The 22913-nt window shown below is 35.2% G+C and overlaps 1 protein-coding gene across 5 annotated transcripts in view; it reads right to left on the reverse strand.

Moving 5' to 3' along the window:
- LCORL (ligand dependent nuclear receptor corepressor like) overlaps window positions 1–22913 on the reverse strand; it is an 84514-nt gene that overhangs the window by 1535 nt on the left and 60066 nt on the right. For 2 of the 5 annotated variants that reach the window (XM_074822224.1, XM_074822226.1), the window contains one exon: window positions 14897–19763. The exons of 1 other annotated variant lie outside the window; for it this stretch is intronic. In XM_074822224.1, coding sequence (XP_074678325.1) covers window positions 14897–19763 — 4867 coding nt within the window. Of the gene's footprint in view, window positions 1–14892; window positions 19764–22913 lie in introns of those variants that run through there. 2 more of the 5 variants (XM_074822225.1, XM_074822229.1) reach the window with 2 other exon arrangements.

Consider the following 22913-nt stretch of genomic DNA (forward strand, 5'->3'; position numbering starts at 1 on the left):
TAGTCCAGCCCCCCTGCAATGAGCAGGGACATCTCCAACTGGATCAGGTTGCTCAGAGCTCTGTCCAGTCTGAACTTGAATGTTTCTAGGGATGGAGCATCTAAAACCTCTCTGGGCAACCTGTTCCAGTGTTTCACCACCCTCATCATAAAAAATTTCTTCCTTGATATGTAAAGCACTGCAATTGTGCACGCTCAGAAGACAAGAAGGTAGAGTTTGGAAATCCTAATTTCAAAACTCTCCATCCCTACTATTTTTTTTTTTTTTTTTTTTTTACTGCCTACCTCCTGCAGTGATTAGTGTCCTATGTACAATTCATTGTTTCTCACCATCCTTTTCAGAGATTTCAAGAACTGCAAGAATGATATAAAATTAGAAATATTTCTAATTCCCGAGATACTAAAAATAAAGCTCTATGTATTGTAATTAAGGGTAGGAGGTAATGATCATGCTCTAATCCACCTGCACACAGTTTTTCCTATCAAAGAGATGTTTAAGCAGAAAGAGTGTCTCTTAATGGCTCTTACTTGCTGCATTTCAGGAAACGATGTCCATCACAGGACTTTGGTGCAAATTATGAATCTTGATAATCAGACTGATCTGCTAAGTATAGCAGTCACATGGGCGAACAGTCTAGCTGAGGACATTCAGTAATTATAAGGCTATAACCTAAAACATATTAGCCTGTGTTATCAAATACTATTGTCTGACTTTCTGATTAAACTTTTTCTGATGTCAAGAGGGAGGGACAGCTTGTGTTACAGCTAAAGTGAGAATTCATTGTTATTTTTCACAGATCATCTAAAGCACAGTTTTCATTCTTTTACTTTTTACGCAAGCTCTCCTGAAGGCTGTGTGCCTTGCTGACATGGTAGTGAAACAGGCATTTCTGATTTACTAATCCTAGTTCCTAACCCTCTGTAACTGGGGTGCTGCTCCCATGCCCTGCATTTCCTTGTGTCCTTATTTTTCTGCCTCTATATTTTGTCTTATTTTTGCCTTGTACCCTTTTCCTCCATTATTTTCTGGTTTGCACACACTCTTGTTGCTCTGATCTTTTCCTGCTGTAGCAAACACAGGGTGCAAGTGTAAGTGACAGAGAAGACTTTAGTCAGCAAGGTTACTTTCTTGAATATACAATCCCTTCAGACTTGAACCTTTGCCCTCACTTGCTGTGAGGAAAGTCAAAGCCTTTTCTTATGACCATGGGATTAAGTGTATATACGAGATGGTGCTAGGGCTGACTTCGGAAGTCTTGCAGCTGTCCTCACCCCTACTGATTATATGCTTTCCACGCATGGCCAAGTAGCAAAACTTCAACCCTTAACAGAAATAATCAACAGCTAAATGAAGAGACAGGGCTGGAATATTGTTTTGGAGTCGCTGTTGGGGTTTTTTTTGTGTTGGGTGTTTGGCGTTGTTTTTTTTTTTTGTTTTGGTGGGGTTTTTTTTTATGGTGGTGGTTGTTATCCAAAAGGAACGTAAATGCCTTGGCAATCAAGAAATTGCAAACTAGGAAGCAGTATATACTTGCAAAGTGCTTTACAGACCAGCATTTCTACTGTCTTTAAAGCAGTAGATACACAAACCTTGCTTAATCCTGGGCAAGTGCCAGACAAAAAGCTAAAGGTTCAGGCTTCTCAAATGATTTGGTGTGTTACTTCTGTATATAAACTAGGATTTGGTGTTACTGTGACCTTCCCATTTGCTTGGACTGCAAATGAAAATGCAGAGTGCTGTAATACTACAAAACAGCACTTTCTGAGCAGTCGACTCTCTGAGGGACTGTTCTGCTCTTTAGGTTTTGTACAGGTTTCTCTACGAGGTGTAAAAGGCAGGACTGAATTTGTAAAACTAGAACTGAAGTATATGCTGGTAATTGTCATGCAGTAATTGATCTCTTCCAGAAGAACTTTAGGAAACTTGGGAGTTGGCATTTTAAGAGAACACATAAACACAGGAATAGAAAAATGTTATTTTCTTTCCAGTTCCCCAGTATGGGTTACATCAACATAAAGCCTCAAGTATTTTAGGGAATTTTACCTTGATAAAGTGGAAAATAATATGGTTAGAGATTTGCATTAATATACTTACTAACCAAGAAGAATCTAATCTTTCATTTTGCTTTTCATTTTTACCTGTATGATTTATTTTCTAGCTGTTGATGTAACAAGGTATGAAAATGGTGTATATAAATAGTAATTTTAAAGCAGAGAATGTAATTAAGGCATAAAATTAAATAGAAGCAGCTGAATTTCTCCAGCCAGATCCATCAACAGATTCTACTCTAAATTTTATTTCACACTGCTTACAAAAGGTGCACCGTGCATTAAGCATTCCTAGCAAAACAAAGAGATGTTTCATACAGCAACCCTCCTGTCAGGAAGAACTGAGGTTACAGCCTGACACTACCAGAAGCCATGAAGCCTATTTCAGTAGAGCCTGGAATTAGGCTGTAGAGCATCTACAACCTCCTTCTGGAGTTCTCCACTACCAAGGCTTGCATCAGTAAGGGGATGGAGGTCCCTTTAGCTTTCTAGACAACAGGCATTTACAGATCTTATATAATGGTCCTAAAAAGATCAGAATTTCCAATTCTGAAGCCATCTGTTTACTATTCCAGCAATTATCCTCTGTTTTGTTTTTATTCACTTGTGTGGAAGCTGATTAACAGTCAATCCCATGTGGTTTGTGGAAGTCAAGTACAGGTGCTTCTGTAACATGGAACATAAATTCCAGCCATGGCATATTCAATAGTTCAGTTTTCACTACTGAATTTGAAGACAGGCCAACAATGCTAAAAGCCCAGTGAAAAAGAAGAAAACAGTCCTTTCCATTTCTTTCTTTAGTTTTACCTAAATCATTGTTATGATAACAGAAAGCCTGATTTTTAACAGAAAGATGTGAGAACAGTACTATAGAAGTTGATAGGCTGCCAAGCACAACAAGAAAATAATATTCTTTGAGCTTCTTATTTTCTGTGCAGTTTGGAACTGTGTTCTTCAGGAAAAATGGGAATTTGACACCTGCCTTATGAAAATGACAAAGTTAAAAAAAATCTGGCTAGCTCAAGTCCATACATTTGCTGAATTAATCTGTCTATGACAAGTCAAGGCCGTGCAGAAAAAGTAGGAATAGGGATAAATGTTTCTTATCTGTTAGGTGTCTCCTCAGCATTTCCTATCAAAGAGATTACCATCAAGTGTTGTGTGTTTGTATGCTGTAAAATGACTATGAAAGTATCACTGTAGGGTTAGAGTTCTCTAAATCTTTCTTTTGCAACACTTATTTCATGGATAAAAACATCTCCTTCCCAACTAGCCGAGAGCTAGGACAAACTGTTTTTTACCCTCCTGTCTGACAAAAATTCTGCAAACTGCATTTGTTAAACACCATCATCAATGATGTGCAAATTGATAGCCTGGAAAGTGTAAAATCATTTGTGATATATAGCACTGATTTGAGGCTTTTACAGAAAGGTTTCAAAGGTACTGAGTAGAAATAATAAAACTTTAGCAGCATAAAAAAATTTTCTCTGTACAAACTACTCAAACATTTCCAGGAAAAGAAAACAGTGGAATATATTAGGTTAAAATCTACAATGACTATAGTAGCCCCAGCATGCCTTCCAACAGAGATTGATTTAATAATGCAACATACATTGAAATTAAAGTAAACCAACCGTGCACAATTTATTGTCTCTAAAATATAAACTCATCTTTCCACAATGCCAAATGCAACAACAAAGAAATCTAGAAAGAGATTTTTTTAATGTCTCTCTCATTTCCATTTATCAGATGGATTCTTCTTGTAATAAGAAATAACATTTTTCAGCTGAGTGGACGGAATCCCGTTTGGAAATCTGAGAGGGAGAAAGAAATGCCCAGGAAATAGATGGCATACTCAACTAGATCAAAGCAAGCTGGAGAAATAAGCAATATCCAGGGAGTCTTTTAAAAATTAGACATAAGTACTGGGTTTAACACAGCTGGAATACTAAGACAAATAAAACAACACAAGACAGAACCAAGACAATAGGTGAACTGAATGGAGACAAAAAGACTGAAGTCAGAACTAGCCATAGTCCCAGACTGAAATTGTGGTGGAAAAGTTCATTTTGCTCTTCACACTAACTCAGAAATGTTTTCTTGGTTTGAGTTAAAAAAAGGATGGGAAGAAGAAAGGAAATAGGAATAAAATATGTATGAAATATATGAGAAAGATAACTAAAAGAGGCTAGTAGGAATTTGCTGAGCACTTGCAGCACATCAATGAAAGAGGATTACTTACTGGTAGCTATTTCCTGAAGCTATATATTGAAATATCCACACACTGTTCAAGCTCTAAGATTAACTTGCACAGAGACAAAATTATATAGCAGTGGATGTTTGTTGCACCTTTTACATCACTAACTCATCTTCAAAGAACACAGCACAATAGTAAAAGCAAACAGCATATTGTATGCATCTTCATGTAAAAGTTTGGCAAGTGGCATAGGTGACAACAGTTTCAGAGTGCAGTCACAGAAATAACATGACCTTCTCCCCAAAACCAGTCAGCTATAGAAAATGTTCTCACTCCCTTAAACACAACAGATCATAGGCAATATAAAAGGTTTAAATTGCAACTTCACCACAGAAATATGGAACTGAAACTAGTATAAAAAAAAGTTAATTAATCAGACTTGTGCAGTCATCGAAGTACAGAGCTCAGTCCTGATGGCTCCCCAAAATACAGGCCAGAGTTGAACAGATGTTGTCAAGTTTAAATATAGACAACATTCCTGCCTCCTTTTTCAGTTATAATTATTCAAAGCAGACTTACTAAGTTATTTAGAACTGTGATCCTTTTCACAAGAATCACTATGTTTTGTGGTAATACAGATTATTTAGCAGTCCACAGAAGGCACAGGGTTCTTAAAGAAGAAGGAAGCAAAATATTAATGTAAACTCTCACTGAAATGGGCACGAAGAAGTGATAAAATTTTAGAGCATAATTTACTAGTGATGATAGCATTAAACCTGTTAAAAGAAAAAAATAGCCCTATGATCTCAAATTGTTCATAGCATACTGTCTTCAAAGATGTTGGAAACAAAAACCAGCTAATAATCTAACAGTTGAAAGGGAGCACCATTAATTTTATGATGAATAATTAATTCTTAGCATCTAGGCACCACTGGGAAACAAGTCTGCCTCTGATCATCAGTTCCATGAAAGAAAACTACTGAAGTTCTACACATTATTCGAAGAAGTAGCATGCAAATAAATTTAAAGAACCCTAAACACCTGTTGTGCTGATGAGTACTGTTGCATTTGCCTTAGAAACATACTATAACAGAAAAAAGTTTTTGCTCTTTTTATTCTACTTAATCATAATAAAAAATGGTTTTGAACAACGTACAATAAAGCTAAGGCTTGGAGGTTCAGAACTACATATGTTGATTCAACCTGTTCTCAGAGGAAACAGAATGTCACCATCTCAATACTGTGATGAATGCAGCTATCTAGATTTTGTCATTTGTGCTGGATTAATCTCAAATCTTTAATTCATAATGGTTTTTTGACATTACAAATGCAATTACATTATGGAGGGACATCATCTCAGAAATAGGATGAGACAGTCCCTGGGTGGTTTATAACCCACCAGACTTCTGAATTAAGGAAGGTCAAACAATAATTTGCAAATAAGTCATTTCCTTTTCTGAGATTTCTACTACTTAAATATAATTTAAAAACAGCTGTGAGTAGTAAACTGATAAATATGAAATGTCTCAGCAACAAATATGATCTACAAAAGAACTTCTTCGAACACGTCTCTGGAACTTTAAACTAGAAACACAGGTAACAACAACCACCACAATTTTAAGAATAGATACCTTAAGCATAGCTCTTAAATCTTTACTTGCACTGTAGATTTTCTTAAATTTAAAAAACATTGTTGCTGAATGTTTTGAAATTTATGCTAAATGCCCCAATAAAAACACCAAAACCTAACTTTAGGTACTTTTTTTCCAAAGTTTAGCCTCCATTCCAAATGAAAAACATGACACAGAAATAAAAGAGCACCATCTAAGTGAGTATAAGAATACTTTTTTGGATTAAGAAAAATATCATATGGCATTCTTACAGCTTCTAGACAATTTTTCAGCCAGGCTTCGATTTCATGTACAGGAAAAGAATCCATTATTTGAAGCAAATAATCAAGATTTCAACAGTTTGAAATAGACAACTTTGAGAGCAACCCTGTGTCAGTAAAATATCAAGTATAATCTCTGCATATTTGTAAAATCCGCACCTTACATAATAGAAACCTGTGACAAGATCCATCTGAAAAGACTGACTTTCCTAAGCGTCTCAAATTTTATGTATGCATGTATTTTAAGACAAAATGTAAAAGTCATTCTAATTCCTAGTGGGACCACAATTTAGAAATATTCAACCCTGAGCTGCAAAGTGAAAACAAAGAATACTTACATAAGACCTGCTCAACCTGCTCGGAAAAACATGAATGTAGTCGCATTACTCACTAATGGCTTGACAACTGATACATTCAAAACCAAGTAGAAATGCATAGGCTTATAATTTTGAAAGGATTTTAAGTCCTAAGCTAATGTTAAATTAAGGCCATTTCTACTGGTAGGCATGTAGCAAGAAAAGCAGGTCTAAAGTCAATCATCACTGAAAAAAGTGCTCCAGTCAAGTTAAGATACCTGGCTCACCTACAGATAAACCATGATAAAAGACAGAAGCACAGATTCCTTTTATGTGTGCCTAGAAGGGGAGACAGGAGCATGTGGCAGTAAGTAGAGGATGGAGAGTAGGTGAGCTGGCACAGCCACTGAAGGGAAAGTTTGTGAACCTCCTGTCTAAACTGAATTTGTGGTAAGGAACCAATAAAGCTGAACGCAGACGTAAGTCAGGTGAGTTTCTGATACTGACAGAACAAATCAGACAGTAATATCTGTCAGACTGACAAAACCAAACAAAAGAATACAGAAAAAAGCCTAGGTCTCCATAAAGCATGAAGTTTCTCATTAAAGATTTACATCCTCTTAATAGAGCAAGACATACCATTGTTTGTACTCCAAAGAACACTGAAGAATAATCTAAGCAGCCTTTACAGATGTCTAGAACATGAGAGAAATCAGCATCAGAAAAAGGTCCCCTTCCTTCAGTTATGAAAAAATGGAAAGAGAAATACAAATCGCTCGACCTGTTCCACAAGAACAGAATGTGCAATTTGCCATGAGAATGGGAGCAGAAACAGTAACTTTTCTAGAATTATGAAGTGTCCAGAGCTGTCTGACACAAAAGCATGGAGCTAGGAAGACAAAGTCTGCTTATACATCCTGATTTTGGAAAAGACATTTATCTTTACACTGTAGGAAAAAAATTAAAAGTTGCCTGGTCTTCAATAAGAAAAAAGTCGATTAAAAGTTAGGCATGGCTATTTAGAAAAGATTTTCCATGCCTGGGCTTGAAGAAATCTACAACAAAAGCTGACTGATATCTTGCTCATATGATAAGAATCTCTTCTTAGGCGTAAGACATCGTATGGACCAGCAGAACTACACCATGATAAATATAGAGTAAAAAACAAAACAGGGAATGAAACTGGGCTGCACTCATTCTGCAGCACTCCTTAAGAGTATGCTTTGGCACTCACAAACACACAGAAAAAAAGAAAGCTGATGCATGATCTGAGAATCAATTAAAGTTTGGTACTAAAGGAGAGCAAAGTATGAAGAGAGGATGCAGATGAATGTTAAACAATCAGAGTGTAATGGTCTGAACAGTCTGAACAGTGGTTCAGACATAGGTCTGAATAAAATAAATGAATAAAAGCAATGACATGAAATAAACAACAGTTCAGCAGAGACCACGGCAAAGTACTAATGCAGGTCAGGCATCTTTAACAAAGGCATAGGTGGCTATAGCGGATCACGTAAGAAGCACAAGTCAATAGCTGTAAAAATACAAGTATCATGATATAGAAAAAGCAGTGGGACAGCTAACACTGGAAGAGATAGCCAATGACAATGGTGTAATTTTCATTATGGGAGCTAAGCCATTATGGGAAGTGGTTAGACATCCTGTTTGGGCTCATCAGCCTCCCTGAAAAACTCTGCACATTTTCTATGCTTCTGTGAGAGAGGAAAAAAGGTAGAAAGCTGCAGGTCTATAACATAGCTAGTCTGACTTACTAAAGTGAGTAACATAACAAATAGTGTTGACAAAAATCACACATTGAGAACAAAAATAAAGTAAGCATTTAGATGAGAAGTCAGCTGAAAGATGGCAATCCAACTGGAGGAAAAAAAAACCCCAGATGGGAGGAGATACGAAATTCAAAATGATACCGTATGCATTGAAAGGAGAAGATGGAGAAAGATGGTTCTCAAGAACAGCGTTATTTTATAATGGTATACTGCAACCAATCAAAACATTACTTTGAGTCATAAGCTGGTACGAACCTGATAAAAATGTGTTGAGTACATTTTAATTATTGCTCAGTTACAAGAACTTCAATATTTGATTAGCAGTGAAAGAATTTCTATTTTCTAGCTTTTTGTAAGGCAATATTAAAAAAATCCTTGCGAACAACAAAGTAATTAAAAAATTCCAGTTATCTAAATTGGAACCTCAATCTAGGTTCTATATGCAGTATTTCAAAGGGGTGATTTTCTCTTAAAATGGTGCATTAGGAATGTTCTCAGTTCATAGGTAGCACATATCCCTATACAAATATATATAGGTACAGGTTTATAAATCATACATTTCTATATACTTGTATTTATTAAAAAAAAATAACTTGGATTTCCAAACATTTTCTTTTAATTTATTTTAAAATATTTAATAGTACCTTTTAAATAACTAGGAAGTAAACTTTGTTAATGAGGACTCCCATAAACTTTCTTTGCTAGATTACACACCCAAGAACATCATCATGTTTTATATTACACTGAAACCACAAAGCATGGCCCTGCCTCAGTTACCACTAAGGGTAAAAGCGTCAAGCTGTGATGTTGTAGTGGTGTGTGCATGTGAATGCAAAATGCTGTTCTTAAAATCTTGGGCTTCCCATATAAAACAATTTCCATTCAGATACATCCACCTAATTAGTTGTTGATCACTGTAAAAATATCTGGCTTAAAAAACCTGAAGGCCGTCAACAGCTTTCAGAAACACTCAGTATGCTTGGGAATACTCAAGATTCAAGGCCATTTTAAAGGGCAGAGTTTCATGTTGACCATAGGAAACACCAGAGAAAAAAAGCCTTACGATAAGAAAATGCAGTCCCTAACATATGGCAAAAATCTTATTCGTATTAAATTACTATCCAGTTACCAAATGAATACAAGGAAGATAAAAATGAAATATCATTTCTAACAGCTACCAAATGTTTACCTACATTTGAAACAAAATTTCAGATAATAAGATTTAGCACCACTCCATAAAGCCCTGCAAACAAATATTTAACTTTCTCCTGAAATACTTTAAAATAATGAAAACATTTCTACTAGTCTCAAATCTTGTCTAAACAATATATTTAAGGCACAACTGTGTAATTATAGCAAAATGAAAGGACACCGCCAGCAAAAGGATAAACAATGAATAAATGCAGCATGATATTTGGCTTGAAAATCTGAAGAAGGTGTCAGATCATCACAGGACAGACTACAACTATCTTGACTGGGTGAAACAGGAATTAGGGAAGGAAAATCTACCTAAGGATACATGCAAACAACAGCCCAAGCCCAGTCATCTCACACCATTTTAAATCTTCCCCTCAATTCTGGAACCAGAATCTGCACTTTTTAAATATAACTAACTGAAGATTCTAGTATAAGACACTTTACAAAAATTTGGTGAAAGAAGAAAAACCACCACTAGCTTTAGTGTATATGCGATAGAGAAATGCAAACTAAGGCAGAGCACACGTGCCTCTATGAATTAAAGCATCTTTCTTGAACAGGAATATTTTTCCAGAGCTCAACAACAAAATGTGGAATTGTCTCAGTATAATTAACCTTCTTTGTGATGGTCAGACTACATAAATACTTTATTTACAAGTTACGTCATCATAGGCTGTGTTGATTGACCTTTATCCCTTTCTATCTAACATCAACCAAGCTCTGCTTTAAGGCCGTAAGCTCTTAACAGAAGAGAGAGTTTTAAAAAGGATATGTACTTGTTATATTTTAAAAAGCCTAGGCAAGCCTGGGAAAACTATTATTTTCTAGAGAAAGGCTTAAGCAGAAAGACAGAAGCCTGTCTATATATAGTATTATCAGTTCCTTAAACAAAACTGAAAAATGTAACCATTTCCTCGGGATGCATGACAAATAGGAAAGCATGAGTTTCTCAGTTTTTGAGGAAATAAAGACAGCAAAACAATATTGAATAAATTGATGAACACTCATGCCCACCCCGCCCCCCCCCAATTTACATATAAAATTGCATATATAAATCCTACACAAAGACTTAATGGTCGTGACACTAAACCACAGAAATTTCCTTGCAGGTAAATGAAATGAAAGACTTCAGAGTTGAGTTCTTTCAAAGAAGTCTACTATCTGAATAAACAAAAGTAAAAATCTTAGCTCAGAACCCTCAAAAGAACAAGAGGAACAACATACCATAAGGCAGTATGTGAATGACCACAGTTTAAAACAAAATGGCACTCAAAATTTATACACCTCACAGTAGATCACATGATGGGAGAAAAAGACAAGGGAAAGAAAGACTATATAATTGCATTTGGCAAGTGGAATTCCAGAGTGTAAAACAAGATGGAGTATTAGACTGTGATATTAGAGCTGCTGTTGTTGCATTAAGGAGAATGAGGCAGAGACCATTAAGTTCATTAAATGAGCAGGATTTATTATACATGTATAATCAACTATATATCAAGTCTACATTTCTGCTTTTATACTTCTGCATTAAAAGTGGCGCACTTACTGGGAAGAGTCATTCATTCCAATATTGTTCCTACATATTCTATTAATTTTCTTACTTTGTTTTATGGCTGGCTGTGAAAAAGTAACTTCTTGTCTGGCAATTACAGTTATGAAAATTTCTATCTGCTTACTCTGCATCACTGCTGAAACTTATTCGGAAGCCAAGTAACCTTCTGATGAAATGCCTTTGTGAAAAGAGCTAAGACATGGCTGTTGAAAAGGATTTCTCAAAATCAACAGATTTAATGACTGTTGCATTTTACCTAACCTAGTATTTTAAATTTGTTCCCCATTAGGAGTGCAGAATGTGCTTCTTCATGAGAGAGAAAGCTGAAGAGACTTGCTAAAACAATCATTTTTGTCACTAGGTCATTGGTGAGACTAATGTCTTCCACAGCAGTAGGAAAGCGATTCACATTGTGTAGCCCTATCGCTACTGGATTGCACTATCATAAGACAAATAAGCAACAATACTGGAATATTAATGCCATGCTAATATAGATGTGTAAGAAGAGTTCACAAAAGTTTCCCTCCCAATTTCAAGAAAATTTATGGCAATGGAAGTCAAGTTTAAGAAAAGTTTTGTCTGTTGTCATATTAATATATATGGTATTTAACGTGCACAATCAAAAGACCAATTAGACTCATAAAAGTACCAAGAGATTCCTAACTCTTGTGGTCAACTTTGAAATGATTACAAAGATTAGCAAATTCTCATTTTAAGTACTTCACTAACCTGATCTCATTAAGGCAGCATTGAAAACCAGCATTCAAATATAATGAAAAATTAAATTTGGAAATTTTTATTCTCTGCCAACAAATACAATAATAGATTTTCTTCTAAAACTCCAGACTACCTGAAAAGCCAAATTATAAGGGAGAAAATGAAAAAGTTCATTTTAGATGAAGAAAATATTCTAGCTTCAAAGTGATTGGAATTGATTTTTAAAAGCTTTTCTATGTGAACTCCCACCCTGATACAAAGAGTAAGTAAAAGGTATGTCACGTCCTCACAGCATGCAGTACTGCTTGCTACTGTAGTAGGTCCACCGCCTCCTTTGCATCTGTGATAAAACCATCCCCTCTGAAGTAGATTTTAAAAATACTCAGTACATTGTAAGTTCCTAAAATGGAGCCTTTTATAGTGTCCCATTTTACTGTTGGATAATAGTTTCTCTTATTTTAGCTTGGCACTCTTAAAGCCTTTTTGGATCTAGTTTGGCCAAGTCCAAAGCACATGAATATGGTCTTCAGTGTTATAAGGAAACACACTGAACCACTCTCATGGAAAGAAAACAAAAATGCTTTCCTAAAAACATGCTTACGTAATTTTCTTTGCCACCACAGAGAGTAATAATTTTTCAGTGTTTCTGAAGAAATTAAAATAGTCAGAACATAGCTTTACAGTAAAAGGGAACTGCCCCTCAACACATCAAATGCATTGTTGAAGCAACAGTTCTGAAGTCAAGTAGTAACAAACAGCATACAGACCAATGTATCTACCATCCACCTTGTCTTGAATAAAACAGGCAATATGAAAAAGTGATTAACTCTCTTCTGTTACTACAATGAGTACATGGCTAGTTCTGGTTGCTTGATACTACCCTCAGTTGTAAGAACTCAATTGCTTTATTCCCACTTGCACATTCTAACAAAAACTGAGTATACAAAAAAATTTGATAACAACGTTCTGCCTACCTGTCGCAATGCTTCACAATAAAACAGCATCACAACACCTCTTTCTTTCAAGAATATTTGGTAAGACACCAAGATCAGTAAAACTTGAAGAAAAACTTTAAATATTTACCGTAAATGTTTATATACAAACATTTCAAGCATGACAACAGAACAATGATATAATTTATGATACCATATCAACAAAAATACAGTCCAAAGAACATATGAATGAATAATGATTTTTTTATGTGCATTAAACTTCCAGATGCAGGAATTATGTTTGAAAACATATGCATGCACAGCTAGAAATCATGTTCCTTCTTTTTAGCTAGTAGCTATACTTTAGACTAAAAATGTTTATATGATTTCCTTGGCTAGTGCGGACAGTACACAATGTTGAATCACCATGCCAAAGCAAGACATCCTTTTCTATATCAGACAATCCCCTGATATTGCAACAGCACCCCTAAAAAAGGTATGGGGTTACAAGTGTGGAGAAAATTCCAGAATAATTATTTGTCTTTTAACATTTCCTTTATCAATGAACTTCCTGTCATCCTTTCTAAAGACAACGATTGATATGAGAAACTATGAGTAAAAGGGAAAATAACAAAAATTGTAAATGAAATAATGTAAAATATCAAAATAGTTATCAGATTTCCTGAAGATCCAAAACTAAAGGAGGAAAGTTATCAGGTAAATAAAATTGAGTCCAAATTAAAACTAACATGAGACCATATCACAGTAATAGGCCTTACATTGCCGTAGCGAGGAAAAGTTTAAAGATAAATACGATTTGAATGCAAAATTTTCTCAACTACAGTCAAAATTATGAAATAAAAGTATGAGAGAGCTCTTTCTTCATTTGCAAAAAAGAAACAGATAGATGTTACACTTTCCTTTTCTACTTCTCTGGCTTTTTTACAGCAATATTGTGTCAAGGTTTGAACTTCTTAAAAACATGTTTTTTATGTTGAGTTTGGCCCCAAATCAGTGAATTAAAATACAAAATAAATAGTCTAAAGATAAAAAATTATGTACTTTGGAAAAGCAGGGTTACACTGAATGAGCTTAATATGAAGAATTTTATAAATTGCATAAAGCACAAAAGAAATAAAGTATACAAGAGCTATGATATTGTTTATATTACAACTTAAACTAACTTTTCAGTTTATTATTAGGGATAGTTTTCTACAATATAGAATACAAAGGGGGACATAAGACTTTGCTCTGATATTTTGGATAGGTTTGTTTAGTCTTTGGGCAACATAATCAGATTAGCTAATACAATATTGTTTCTACAAATGAATACTTCTGCAGTAATTTAATTCCTATTGCAGAACTTTTTTTTACTTGGTATTTCCTTAGTTATTTCACTTTAGTTATTTCATTGAAATGAGTTGAGACTCCAGTTTAAGGAGATTTCTTCATCCAAGAGAAGAAATCATTTCACAAGTGTACCCTCTTTATAAGTAATGTAATGGCCTTTCTGAGGTCACAGTTGTATTAAAATGTGTTATAAACATCTAGCTTCAAAAATGGATTTAATTTCACACTAGCCTAAAAAGATTCCAAGCCAATGTATTTTAGCATAGTAACTATATATTGTACTCGTCTAGAATAATTTTGCATTTTAAATTGTTCTATAAGGATTCAATGCGCAAACCCGTTAGAGTCAGCAGATTTCATCTGGCATTGAATGGATACTAAAACGGATCTCTGACTGAATACTTCTCAGAAGTACATCGTACTATTTTTACTGTATAATTATAAAACCATTACAGATTTGTATTAGATATCATTCAATAACAATTTTTTAAAACTATATGTTAATATACTGAATTTCTGCTTAATTTTATACTCTTTCTCACAATATGAAAAACTACACAGTGAAATGAAATTCTGTTCCTTTTGAAATCAATCACCAGTTGTGACTGACTTCAGACATGTCAGAACTCAATTTGTTGTCTGTCTGAACTATATTAGCTAGTTCTTTTTATCTTGGTGTGTTATAACCGTAACAGTATGGAACACAACTACTGTAGCCGAAAGATTTGTGTAAAATATTATATACATTTTTAAATTGCACTTTCTGCAATACTCTGATGCTGTACAATGTTTAATTTCATGACTTCTCTGAAATTAAAATGAGTATCATGCAATTAAAAAAAAAAATCCAGAGTGCTTAGTTGTTTGACTTCTCCAATTCTTTTAAGATTGCAATCTTAAGATGAAGGGGGGAACAGGAACTTACCTACTTGGTACTTTGTGTAATAAGTTGCCATTTGTCCACTACTGCATGATTGTCTCTTATGCCTTTTTCTTATATTTGTATCAGTGGTCTCCCATTGCGGACTTTTTCTTTTGTTTATTCTGATAAGAACTTCAGAACTACCAGCAGGATTATTATCATCATGGTTTACACCAGTACTTAGTTTTCTGCTGTGAAACTGGTCATCCAGTCTTTCAGTCACTTTAGAAGAATTGGATCCTTTAGATGTTTCCATTTCATTTTCTTGTTTCTTTAATGCATTTTGCTTAGTAGAATGGGACCTTAAGAGAGGATGTCTTTTTTCTTCCATATAGGCCTGATTGGTTTTACTTTCAACAGCTTCAGGAGAATAAATTACATTATTTAACTTAAATGAGTTGTGCTGCTCAATATGGTTGATTTTTCTCAGAAATATCCTACAATCTTTAAAGGTTTTGGCTTTCCAAGTATTTTGAAACAGTTTATCTTGGCTTTGTTCTTTGCTAACATGTTGTTGGCAACAAATTGTTCCATTTGTCTCTGCATGTGACTTAAGTATATTTGCTAAACCAGGATGTGGGTTAAAGTCAGAAGATCCCATCATCTGTTGAACAAATGCACCTCTGGCTTCATTTTCAGTTGGCAAGAGGCTACTCTGAGATTCTACCAAAGTCTGAGTGGGCTGGATTTCTACTGTATTTTTTTCCTGGAGCTTGGGCGTTTCATCATTGGTTTCCTCAGCTGTACTTTTAAACAACTGGCTTTGGCAAAAGTACTGCAAATTTTTCTTTTTTGCTTTCCAGCCTCCAGGAGCCTGATTATAGAGCTTTTTCGTTTGTCCCCACCTATCACGCTGTAACTTCTTAAATTCATTTCTTTTTAATCTGGCTAACGTGAAATTACTTTTCATGCTTAAAACTGGAGACCTCACCATGTTATGTAATATTTGTAATTTCCCTGCTGGTTTTGAAGGAGAGGATAGTGCAAACTTTTTAAAGTGCTTTCTGAAAGGGCAAGTACTAAGATCAGATTGTTTAGTTTCCATCTTTATCTCTCTAGTACTAACTACTTCTGAAGGATTGCGAGCATTTGCCTTTCTCACCAGAGAGAGAGACTGTGTTTCTGTAGTTTGCATAAACCAGGTGCAGAGTTCATTCATATTACATTTTTTCTGAAAAAGCATTTTTATAGGTGATGTTTCAAGTTCTACAAGGCAGGAGTCTAAAGGGTTTGACATTTCAGTATTACAGTCTTGTTCAATGGGATCCCTTTTTCCACATACACATTTATCAAACTCATTTCCCCCCACTCGCAACCAGGTATTAGTTATCTGTTCAAATCTATTATTTAGTTCTTCCAACAAAGTGTCACTTGAAGTGGAAGTAGCCCACCATCTGAGAGAGGGATTCGATGAAAAAATGGGATCTGATGATACTTCATTCATGGGCCTGAATTCACTATCCTTAAGATCCTTTTTTGCATTTCCTGAATTTCTCAGTTCTGAGGTATCTTTGGATACTGTGCTCTGATTTGATTGCCTATGTTTTTCCTTTCGATCTTTAGCTTTTTTCAAATGGAGTTTGTAAGATTTATGGAGTAAGGCACTTCTACAAGTAAATGCACTAGAAGATGCTAATGAATGCAAAAAATGCAGTGAGGGTTTTCTGTCTCTAGCAGAATGTCTCAATGGAATTTCACGTTTTCTTGACACTGTTGTAAGAACATTGTTTGATCCATCCTCTCTAGAATCTTTCTGCATGCTATTTACTTGACCCACATTATTGCACAGTTGATTTTTTCCCTCCTGTGGTATGTTTTTTTCTAATACATTCTGCTGTTGTAAAGGAGGCAAACAGTTGCTAATACTCACTTTTCTTTCCTGAGGTGAAACTCTATTAACAGTCACTGATATGCCGGAGATTTTTACTTTTGCTGGCCTACCAGGTTTTCGAATGGTGGTTAACGGTTTCTTAATTGGCCGTATAATATTGCTGCAAGGATGTGGTGATGCTAGGTTACTCTTGATAGGTCTGACATAGTCATAACCAGAGACCTTGTTTTCAGTAGAAGAGTTCTCTAAGGCTTCTACCATTTCAGTCAAAGCATTTTCAGTTTCTGCATTGTGCCTCGCTTTGCTGTGGTCATTGGCAAAATTCGAATCAATGTGTTGTGTGGGTAGAATGCTGATTACATTTAGGTTACCTTCACAAACATGTCTCTTCGTTCTTCTTGACCTTCCAAAAACAACTGTCACAGTAATGTTTTTGTTGCTGTTAACTTCTTCCATTACTGTCAGATCAGATTTGGTACTTCTACCATCACTGCTAAGTTCAGGTCTAGGTTCTGTGCTTTCAGTCATGTCTATTTTTGGTTTTGGAGGCCGTCCAATAGGTCTCTTAACCTGCTTAACAACTTGAGGACCTATTTTCTTTGGTCTACCAGGTTTTCTTTTTAAAACTGATTCACTGCTACTGCTTGATTTCTCCCCAGCTTCGTCATTTTGTTTCGAGTCATTTAAGTTAGTTTGGCCAACTGGACAAGAGCTTGTAATTGCTTCCGCATAAACACAACTTGACTCCTCCTTGGTATCATTTTCACTGCAATCACAATCCTTGACACAGATTGCACAAGGAAGATCTCCGGTGGCCTGTTTGTCTAACAAAGTGTTTGTGTGCCCCTGAAACAAACAAATATCTGTGTTTCCTTTAGAAGATGCAGCTGCAGATGTCAAAGTATATTTAACTCCTTCACTACTATTAACTTCTGAGACAAACATAAGCTTAATAGGACTAGAGTAGTTTAAGGGAGAAGAGATGTCCCCAGCTTCAGAAGTTGTATGCAAGTCCCCATTATGTGCAGTTGAACTGGATGGATCAAAGGTCAGAGATTTCAAAAGGCTGTCATTAATTTCTTGATCTATAACCATTTCTTGTTTGCTTGTCACACACAGAGTTTTGATTTTACTGCTGTTTGGCACATGTGAATGTGAAAGGAAGCTTTGTCCTGTGTATCCCATTTCACTCAGAGTGAAAGGTAGGCCTCTTCTAGCAGCTGGGTTCATAATCTGTTCATAAGTATTATCATTTAATTTTTGGCTTATTTTGTAACTATCCAGCAATGAGTTGTTAGTTTTTCTGGCTAAGTTTATTGTATCTTCTAAACGCTCTACAACAACTTGCAGGTCTGTGTCTCTCACAATTTTGCTTATGTCACTGCATCTTTCAGCATGAACATCTTTATTTATTTTCATTTTTTCCAAACTTTCTAAAGACTTTTTTGCACTGGACGACTTTCTAAACACAATATTGTTCGTTACATACACAGAGTACCATCCAGGAGGCACAATGTTACGTTTAGTTCTGCCCAAGATTCCATTACTCTCATCCTTTAGGGGAGTCTGATCAGTGTCTTCCAAGGTTGCGCAGTCTCCTTGTGTTTTTGTGAGTTTTGTCTGGCTGGCTGCAATAGCACTGTTTTCTGAAAGAACTAGAAAGCCGGAGCTGGTCTGAAAATTATTAAGAGGTAGTTTGAAGGACTCTGTTTGGTGCACTGGAAAGCACATTGGTTTGGTTTGGCAATTCATGCATGGATTACTTTCAAGATGTTGCATAGCCTCATCTTCTATCACAGTGAAACTGTGTCTTTTATTTGGATATATTTTATCATTTTTTTTTGTAGATTTCTTTGCATTTCTCTCAGAAATTGACTTTTTTCTTACAAGAGTTTCATCGAGGCTTGCAAGCTCCCTCTTGATTTGCAAAGACTGTCGTCGAATGAATGGTGAATCAGGAGAATTATACATTGCAAATAAAGTTTCCTGACGCTTGCGAAATCTTGTTTGGATAATTTTACTTTCCATTTGTTTATCATGTTGGCGAAGTAATTCCATAAAGCTGTAATCACTTGCCTTAGCATTATGCAAAAGAGAGGTTATGAAGTCTCCTAATTTGACATCCTTTTCTGGTGCTCTGTCACTGCTAGGAAGTTTTACAAGATTTGTTGCTATATCCGTAGTGTCTATTGATTTTAACTTTTCATTAATACGGTCCATTAAATCTTGAAAAATGGCAGAATGTTCACCCTTCTCAGAATTCATATAATAATTGTTGCTTTCTTGGTCTGTTGATAGCAACGTTCCATCTGAATATTCGGTGTCTTTTCCTCTACGTGTTTTACCTTCATATTCAGATTCTGCCTTGCTTCCTTCGGCTGGCAAGAGGAATGGAGGCTGATTGATGGATATTTCAAGCTTGTTACTGTCTAAAGTTGGAAAATCTACGATCGATCCTTCCAATGATTCAAATTCTTTACTCTGTACAGGTGAGAGTGGAGGTGGTGATGGGCTGCGAGATCTAGTTGAATTTTTAATGCTGTTCAAGAGATCACAGTCCTTAGTGGAATATGTACATGCTGCTGCTTTCACAGAATGCCTGTTATAATTTTGCAATTGTTCAGCACAATACTTATGAGAACTACATGCTTTGTTCACCATTGTCTTAATACATCCAATTGCTACAGCTTGGCATGACAAAGAATGGAAATCTTTAATACAAACAGACAGAGGTGGTAAACTAGTGTTTGGTCTTTGATTTTGTAAACAGCACCTTTTTGTCAGCATATGTCCATTGCAATTGCAAAATGAAATGTGAACATCCTCTTCAGTAAGGGAACTGGGAGTTTCAGAGTGGAACAAATGTGTTTGCTTGCAACTGCAAACTATAGGAACATTTTCATCTTGTATTAAAAATTTTAACATAGCCAAAGTCTGTTGCCAGTGATATGAACAAAAAGACTCCAAAACTTTGTTTAATGTTGATTTTCCTTTTTCCAAATTAGCTGTTTCCTCTGAATTTGCATCAGCTGTTGAGATTGAACTGAAAATGAAAACAAATCAAAACAAAATATAAATTACAGTAAAATACCATATCTAATGTTATAATGGTTAAACTCAAGCCTAAAAACCTGAAGTCTGCAAAACAGTCCTGTTCTATTTGCACTATTCAATCATACTTGCAAGGGTCACTAACAATGATATGCATCTTATCTATAGCAGTGACAGTCCTACCATAAGAAAAATAATCAGGAAGAAATTAATGGACAAAAGGAATAGTTTGAAACAGAGCTTCTCATATCTAAATGTAATTACAATAATGTTAACTTTCTGGTATTTCAAACTACCTTAGTCATTAATGAAGGAAAACCTCACCAAGAACCTGGGGAGCTTACTATTACTCCCATTTCACAAACTGAGGCACAGAGAGGGCAAATTACTTGCCTAAGGTCACAATTCAAGGTTGTGGCAGAGGCAAGAATAGATCCATCTCTCCTGAATCCTACCCTAAGATATATTCATATACTAAAGTGTATTGAATGCTCTTCAGGATACTCTTAAAGATCCTTCTAAAGACATTTTTATTTATATATTTATTTTTAAAGAACACTTAATAGGCTAACAGAAGATGGAAAAAATAGCCACTTGCTACTGTTACTGTTCTTTGCAGATAAAAGTTTCCCTTCTAGTTTTAAAATAAATTGCAGTGGTGTATCATAGGCTCTTCATTGAAATATATTACACACATGTGCACGCACACATACACACACACATGGATTCCTTCATTAAACAGAAACAGAGATAATCACCACTGGAATAAATAACTTTGTGATAAAGGTTAATATCCTTTAAATCTCAAATACAGGGTAGGCCTATATCTAAATAACACTTCTGAGCAGTTGTTCTCAAAAATATTAACTCAAAATAAAATAACTTATAAAATACTATCTTAAACTATTTAATTAATTTCTTATAAATTATTAAAGCTATTGTCACTACTTACCTAATCAATCATTTATACTGAAAAGCTGAAAATTTTCCATGGTAGAAATTAATACAGATATTTCTTCAATTAAATACAAAATCCTTATGTTGGATAGCAACTATCAACAGATAGTTAACATCTAATTCAAATGTTTTACTGAAACCAATCGCATAAGCAGAAAATGTTAGAAGAATTCTGTTTTAGAAAAGTATGTATTGTTTAAACATATCACCAAACTCTGAACATGACACTAACTTTTTACCCTATTATCTCCTGTAATTTTTTGCATTTAAGCCTGTACTTTGGAAAAAATTCATTTTGATTGGGTTTACAACTGTATTGATCAAGGAACAAACATATTTAAAATTTAATATGCTGTATTTATATAAAGTTACCTATTCATTAACTAGCTCATACCCATTATTACTGGCATCAATAACAACTTTTAGCTTCAGGTTTCTTACTGGAAGTTATACATACAAATCTGTATTTCTATTGTCCCACATGGATTTTAAAGTTTAGAGCTCAAAGACAGCCAACTATGCCTAATAATTCCTCAGTTTTTTTCCTTCTCCTGTAATATTTAGTATGAAATGGTATATATTCAAAATCAAGCATCTAGATGATACTAACTCATAAAAGCGTGAGATAATTGTGATGGTACTACTAGTTGAAATTATGTTTAAAATGAAATAATTAAAGCCTTAAAAAGAAAAAAAAACCCTCTTTGCACTTGCAATCTAAAGTAAAACCAGCATTATTCAAGGGCATGTCATTGTCAGGATTTAACTGTTTTTGAAACGCCACTTCACTGCGTAGAGTCTGAGTGTTAGTGCAACAAACTCAGGAGTCACGAGGTGTTGACATGTACCACTACACTTGTGAAAACAAAGCTTCTTCTAGTAATACAACTATGGATAAAAAATAATTAATTGCCCTTCCCACCACCATGACTTTAATTAAATAATGTTTTGAAAGGCCAGATAGAAAAAATTCAACACATCACTAGGTCTTCAGTATTTTGTTTGTAAATCACAGTAATTTTTTTAAGTATTAATTTGCTAAAAAGATGGCTATAGTACAGTCTTTTTAGACTGAATCTCTAGACAGATATCCTGCTGTCTGTCTAGACTTGCAAGCTATGTCTAATGGAGTTTCACTGGAGAGCTTTAATTGTAGACGACCTGTACTCCTAACTGCTATTTAAAATATGCTCACTGGTGGAAGAAACTTTCAGAGCCCTAAAGCCTTCTCTTAAGTCAGTAACCAAAACTTCCAAAGGCCTCAAAACTGCTTTGAATTTGCTATGTGGAGATCAACTTGTACAAAGTAGTATCTTGGTTATCACAGACATACTGGACATTCTTCTAATACAATTTCCTTCCTGGTTATCTACCATTGTGCAACATCTGTAATCTGCTTTCCCTTAGCGTGTGTTAGTTTCTAAAGCTGATGGACAACTTAACTTCACCTATTCTATTGTAATAGTACCACACTCCAAATGATCTTCCAAGGTCGTGAAAACACATCAAGCCCTTACTCAGTCACCCATTTGGGAATGCAAACAAATTAAAATATTAAAGCAACACATTTTCTTTGAAGTGTCTCTCTGTAGAGATGTCCATATATTTAAACAAACTAATTTTTAGTAGCTTTTCAATACAATTATGGATTTAGATTTCAGTTTTCTGTATTTCCTTCCTATAGCCCTTTATATCTGTGTTGTCACACAGTAGTTTAGACTATCCTCAAGATAAAAGGCTTAAACAATAGTTTCATAAAAGGAAGTCACAACTGCATACTTCCTTCACAGAACAGCCTTACACTTCCTACAAATCACACACAAAAGGAGGGCTAGAAAAAGTGGGTAAGAAATGGAGGGGTTGAGAGGTGAGAGGATCAATACGCACTGTTCCCCCCGTACCTTTGGTGCACAGTATCTCTGAAGACTAAAGTTAAGCACGGAATGACATTATTTCTCTCCTGGAGGGCAGGGGCAGTTAATACCATGGAGTGGAGACTGACTGGAATCCAAAACTGCCACTAAGGCAGAGATGTGATAAGGTTAAGCACTAGCCTTTCAGCGTATTATTTTATGTATGAAAAAGTAAACCTCTGCCTCCTCCACAAACCCAAAAAACTATCAGGAAAGAGCGCTATCAGAAGACTCCCAAAAGACTCCCCTAGCATTCTACCCTCTGCCTCTCA

Source organism: Strix aluco, chromosome 4 (assembly GCF_031877795.1).
Source record: "Strix aluco isolate bStrAlu1 chromosome 4, bStrAlu1.hap1, whole genome shotgun sequence".
NCBI lineage: Eukaryota > Metazoa > Chordata > Aves > Strigiformes > Strigidae > Strix > Strix aluco.